Source organism: Megascapheus bottae, chromosome 4, assembly GCF_031878675.1.
Source record: "Megascapheus bottae isolate mThoBot1 chromosome 4, mThoBot2.hap1, whole genome shotgun sequence".
Classification (NCBI taxonomy): domain Eukaryota; kingdom Metazoa; phylum Chordata; class Mammalia; order Rodentia; family Geomyidae; genus Megascapheus; species Megascapheus bottae.
The window spans coordinates 23,294,493-23,300,492 of NC_143512.1; the positions used below are offsets into that span (position 1 = coordinate 23,294,493).

General features: G+C 34.5%; 1 protein-coding gene and 1 non-coding gene across 2 annotated transcripts in view; one reads left to right on the plus strand and one right to left on the minus strand.

Moving 5' to 3' along the window:
* The window catches only part of Slco4c1 (solute carrier organic anion transporter family member 4C1), a 50,573-nt gene extending 44,780 nt beyond the window's left edge, over positions 1–5,793 (plus strand). The window contains exons 12-13 of the mRNA XM_090331580.1: positions 1,541–1,678; positions 4,339–5,793. Of these exons, the coding sequence (XP_090187706.1) occupies positions 1,541–1,678; positions 4,339–4,526 (326 nt within the window). The 3' untranslated portion in view covers positions 4,527–5,793. The remainder of the gene's footprint in view (positions 1–1,540; positions 1,679–4,338) is intronic.
* LOC150064153 (U6 spliceosomal RNA) lies at positions 2,511–2,616 on the minus strand. The gene has a single exon (XR_016535347.1). It is a non-coding gene; the product is annotated as a U6 spliceosomal RNA (small nuclear RNA).
* Positions 5,794–6,000: the final 207 nt, after the last annotated feature.

The following is a 6,000-nucleotide window of genomic DNA, read 5'->3' on the forward strand; positions in this document are numbered from 1 at the left end:
GCTGAGGTTTTTATCAAACAAAAAGAACATTAGTGATCATCTAGTTCATGTTCTCATTTTTCAGATGAGGAAATGAATTCCCTGAGGAATTCAAGATTTTGCTGAGTTATACAATTAATTATGGCAGAAAGGGGGCTAGAAAATGATGCCTCACAGTCAAGTACACTGTGAGGTGTGTGTGTGTACTGCTCCTGGGGCTTGGGCCTAGAGCGTAGGTGATTTCCCTGACGTTTTTTTGCTCAAGGCTAATGTTATACTCCTTGAACCACAGTTACACCTTTGGCTTTCATTTTTTTCTTGGTAGTTGATTATAGATACACGTTTCATAGACTTTCTTGCATAAACTGGCTTCAGATTAGAATCTTCAGATCTCAGCTTCCTGAGTACCTAGGGTTATAGATGAGACACTAGTGGCTGGCTAATTAAGTGCACTTATTATAAAACAGACCAGTATTTCTGAGAAATACTGCCTCAAGAATATGTTTGATTCATAGCAAATGGCGGTGATTTATGTACAACCATTCTTCATGTACTTAAATTGTCTCCAGACCAGTAGATAAAACAAGGGAAATGTTATGAAAGTAGTTGTTAAACTAAATTGTTTAGGAAAGAATGGCAAGAAAAATAATAGTTTTGAACTATTTTGTATAGATGATTTTCATTTGGAATATTTTAAATTTGCATTTGGTTGAATCTGCATTTTGTTGGACCCTGCAAAGATGGATAGTATTGGAAATTTAGAATTTTGTAGTTTCCTAGAATATATGTGTTCACATAAATTCATAGAAGTAAGTTTACTAGATGACTAAATATGTGCATAGGCATACACATTCTCATGCACATACTTCCATTTTAATGTGTATACACATACCCACATTAGTTTATGTCTCTCCACAGACAATAGACCCTATACTACAGTTCAGCAGACTTGTGCATCAGTACAATTTAACACAGTTTTTAAAATAGCTAATTTCAAAGATATATTCATTATGAGTAAAAAACAATACATAATTGTGATAAATAAGTGTAATATTGCATTTTTCAAAATAAATACATTAAGCTCCTTATTAAATTAAAACAATATATCTAGATATTTCTATTAAAATCCTTTTTTGAACTTGTTAGAAACACAATTATATGCAGTTATTTAAAATATTCTATACAGCTTCTTTATATGTCTTTGACATATGGTTAATTTGCTTGTGATAAGGTTAATGCCTATTTCTATCCGTAAGAATATACGTGTAAGCCGGGAGTTTGGCCTAGTGGTAGAGTGCTTGCCTTGCATGCTCAAAGACCTGGGTTCAATTCCTTGGTACCACATACATAGAAAAAAGCTGGAAATGGTGCTGAGGCTCAAGTGGTAGAGCTCTAGCCTTGAGAAAGTCCAAGGACAGTGCTCAGGCCCTGAGCTGAAGCCCAGGACTGGCAAAAACAAAACAAAACAAAAAGAAGAATATACTTGTAACTATGTTTTTAAAAGCCTGTGACAGTAATCCATGGTCTTTATCCATTTGTGTTTTGTCCCTAATTCTTTTAGGCACAATACCTGGACCTATTATATTTGGTGTGACAATAGATAGCACATGCATTCTCTGGGATATAAATGAGTGTGGCACCAGAGGAGCTTGCTGGATATATGATAACATCAGGATGGCCCATATGCTAGTAGCCATTAGTAAGTAACATCTTGAATACTTTGAGGATTCACATGTGAAGTTTCTTTAGTCATTGGTTGCTTTGGCAGAGTTACTGTGAAATATTCAGCATATCCCACTAAGAATGTGGAGAAAGAAAAGGCAAGAATAAAAAAAAAATAGTGCAAGCAAACCATCTTGTGGTTACAGTTTGTGCTTACAAAGTTTAGCAGGTTGAAATTTAACACTGGTAACTCACCTGTAATCTTAGCTACTGAAAAGGCTGATACCAGAAGGGTACTAAGGTTGTCTGGGAGAAGGATTTGAGGTGTGGAGCAAATGACAGAGAAATATACTAGGTAAGCAAGTGCAATGCCCTGAACATATTCTCCAGTACCAAAACCCAAAAAATTAACGTATAGCTGGACGCTGGGGGCTCATGTCTGTAATCCGAGCTACTCAGAAAGCTCAGGCTGGAAAGACCTTGGGACTCTTACCCACTCAACCACTCCCCCCAAAACAAAGAGGAGCAGTGGAAGGCAGAAGTGGAAAGTGGCGCTGTGACTCAGGTAGTAGAGCACTATCCTTGAGCAAAGTAAAGCTTAGGTACAGCCCCATCCAGGCCTAGGACCAACACACACACACAATCACAATTTAATTTGTTTTAAATTTTTCAATTAATTCTTTTACTTTTATTATTTTTTATTTTTAAAAATGTTACTGCTGTATAGAGCGATTACAGTTACATTCATAGGTAGTGAGGGCATTACTTCTTAAACATTGTTACTCCTTCCCATATTTTTCTCCCATTTTCCCTCTCCCACCCCCTCTCAAGTTATAAAGGTAATTTCCAACATACAATCTTGTGAATAAAAAAACATTGAACGGTTCACAAATTGTGTGTTACCCTTGTGCAGGGGCCATGCAAATCTTCTCTGTATCGTTCCAATTTTAGTATATGTACTGCTGAATTGAGCACCAAAATTAATCTTAGAAATTAAAATATATACATATAGAGAAATTTTTGATGTGTGTATCCTGTGTTTTCCACTGCTTTCATGTGAAAACACTTGTCAAGGCTAGCTTATTTTCACATGTGCTTAAAACCATAGCATACTACTGGATTCATAATTTTGAAGAAATAGAATATGCACTGGAGAAATATACATATAAATTCAGAAAGTCACGAGCATAAGTATTGATAAAGCATACCAAAAAGCCATCATCATTTTACTTATGAAAAACAACTTTTTATTCAAATTTAAGGTTTGTTCATATTTAAGATTTATTTCATAGGTTGGTTTATTTTTATATTTTGCAAAAGACATGGATGAAAAAAATTGTTCTGCTATTCATTTGATGAACATGAGAATTTTACCTTCCAAAAGACATTACAATCTATGTACTTTTCCAAATAAGCCAGCAAAAAAAGCATCATAACTGTTGTATGTAGATAACTAATCTTACTGTAGATCTATTAATGTTGAGACCAATGAGCATTTGTGTTTTTCAAATGCACATTTTTTTACATAAAAATATCAACGATTAACAAATATAACTCAGGAATCTGAAAAAAAAAGTGCTGTGAGTCCACTTTTAATTTTAGTGACATTTAGTAAATGCTTAGTTCTTGAACTCATTTGTCTTCACATGGCTGAACTAAAGTTATGAAAAGAAAAACAGCCCGTGAAATAAATTTTTAATGCTTCATATCTTTAGCTGATGTAGGAAAGAAATTTGGTAAATATTTAACATGATATAGTTGAAAAGATTTTCTTCTGATTTTAGAAGTACTTTTCCCCAAACTTCTTTTCTATTTTTCATATATCTTCCATTTTTTATATTAGAATTCTTCAGCTTATTCAGGTTCAAGAATGACACAAAGTATTTTATTTTATCATTATCTTTATCTTTTAGCTGTTTGTAAATTTTTTTTCAGGTCCTGTGATTTGAATTCAGGGCCTGAGCACTGTCCTTGGCCTTTCTCAAGGCTAGCGCTCTGCCACTTGAGCCACGGCACCACTTATGGCTTTTCTATGTATGTGATATCAAGGAATCGAACCTAGGTCTTCGTGCATGTTAGGCAAGAACTCTACCACCCGGCCAAACTTCTAGCCCACATTATTTGTCCTTTTTCTTAATGATTTTATTTGTGCGTGCATGTGTGTATGTGTGTTAGGCCTGGGACTTAAAGGCAGGGTCTGAGTCTTGTCCCTGAGCTTTTTTGCTTAAGGCTAGTGTTGTACCACTTGAGTCATAGGAGGTCCTCCATTAGCATTCTGGTGGGTCAATAGAGATATGAGTCTCACTGACTATCCTGTTGAATCTAGATTGGAACATTTGATTCTCAGATCTCAGTTGTCTCAGTAGTTAGGATTATTAGGCATGAGAATAATCCACTGAGATTTTTATTGTTTGTTTGTTTGCAGTCAGCATCTCTATAAGATATAGGATAGCCCAGAACTTACTCTGTAGTCCAAGCTAACCTCAAATTCTAGATCCTCTTTCCACAGCCTTTGGATTAAACTAAATTCATGATCCACCATTATCAACCTCCTGAATATTTTAAATTTTGAAAGCCTAGAAATGTTATAATATGTAATTCTCTTTTTCGTGGTGACTTTCTATTTACACAGAAACTCTCAAGTCTCGAAGTAACTCGGCCAAAACTTATGACTGATTTTCTGTTTTCTGAATTTAGGTGTTACTTGTAAAATTATCACCATTATCTTCAATGGATTGGCAATCTTCTTGTATAAACCACCACCGTCAGGCACAGAAGTATCTTTTCAAAGTCAGAATGCAGTGGTGACAACTGTTTCAGTAGACCAAGATCTGGAAAAAGCAGACAATGAAGAGGACAAATTAGAAGACAAACCACAAAATTGACATCTGTTTCACAGAGTGCCATAACAGCATTATCTACTCAATATGAACAATGATGTTTTAAAAACTGATGGGTTGTTACCAAGTGTATTTGTTGTATGTGTATCTTCTTTTGTCTTAGTGAAAGAAGCAAACCCATGCCATCAATGCCAATCAAAAGCCTAAAAACACACATAGGCTTACTATTTTCCATTGTCTATGCATGCAAGCTCCAACTATGAACAAGAAAAACAGCCAACAATGAGTTAAAAGTTTACATTAAAAGAAACACAGAGATGATGCTGGATGTGGCAAGACCTATAGCCCCAGTGAATTCAAGGTAAGCCTGTTTCAAAACAAAGCAAAAACATAAAATACATACTGGTGTTTTTTTCTTTTAAAAATTATAACTTGTTAACATTTTGATTTGTGTTGACTAGATGTTTGCTCTTACGTGGAAAACTTGTGATATAAAAATATTAAAGCACATTTGTGCAATGATTTCTGGGCCTTACTGAAAACTTGTGAATTTAAAAGTAGTTTTATTATATAATTTGTTTTAGAATTATATCTACTAGTCTGGCTCTTATTTATTACTTCAAGTTATTGAACTAGGAGAATGGCTATTAGTTGTCTTCTCTGTATCTCCCTAGATTGTTTATTCTGTATGAATACACATATTTTTCACTTCAGGGATCCCAGGAAGCAAATTGCTCATATTGCTGAATTTTAAGGCTTTTTGGGTTCTGTGATAGTATTATTCAGATGAAAGACCAACCTTCAGTAATGGAACGTGCCAATTAGACATGGCAACATTACTTATTCAGTCTTGGCCAATGTTTCTGTGCTGAATTCTTCACTTTTTTATTTTAAAAACTGATGACCTAGTGTATTACTTAGAGCACTTAAAATAGTACTTTGAATATAGCAGACAGCTATTATTATTTGATTGAAACATTAAAATCTACTCTGAAATTATTCATCTTTTCACAGACCCGATAATATAACTAAATGCCAAATTTCTTTAGGTCAGATTTATGGCTAATTTACTCATGATATGGAAGAAATGGATCATTGAACAGCAAGCAGTAAGAATTACTTTTTAGTATTCTTATATTTATTTTTTCTGATTAAGGAAATGGTTGACAGGCTGAGGAAAGGAGTATATCTAGCACACATGAGGTCCTAAGTTCAGTCCCCATCACAGGAAAGGAAAGGAAAGAAAGGAAAAGAAAGAAAGAAGGAAGGAAAGGAAGGAAGAAAGAAAAGTAGATTATTACATTTTGTTTTTTTTTTTTAAATTTGGGGGATTATTTTTTTGTTGTTGTTTTAATACCATGGATTGAACTCAGGGTCTCAAATTTGATGCTATACTACTTGAGCCCCAAGTTTCTGATTTGATGAAATTTTTATTAGGTTTTCCCCATTCCTTTCCCTTAGTTTAATGCTTTCCACGAAGCGCTCTAATACACACTGTAATCAGGGCAACAGAAGTGAG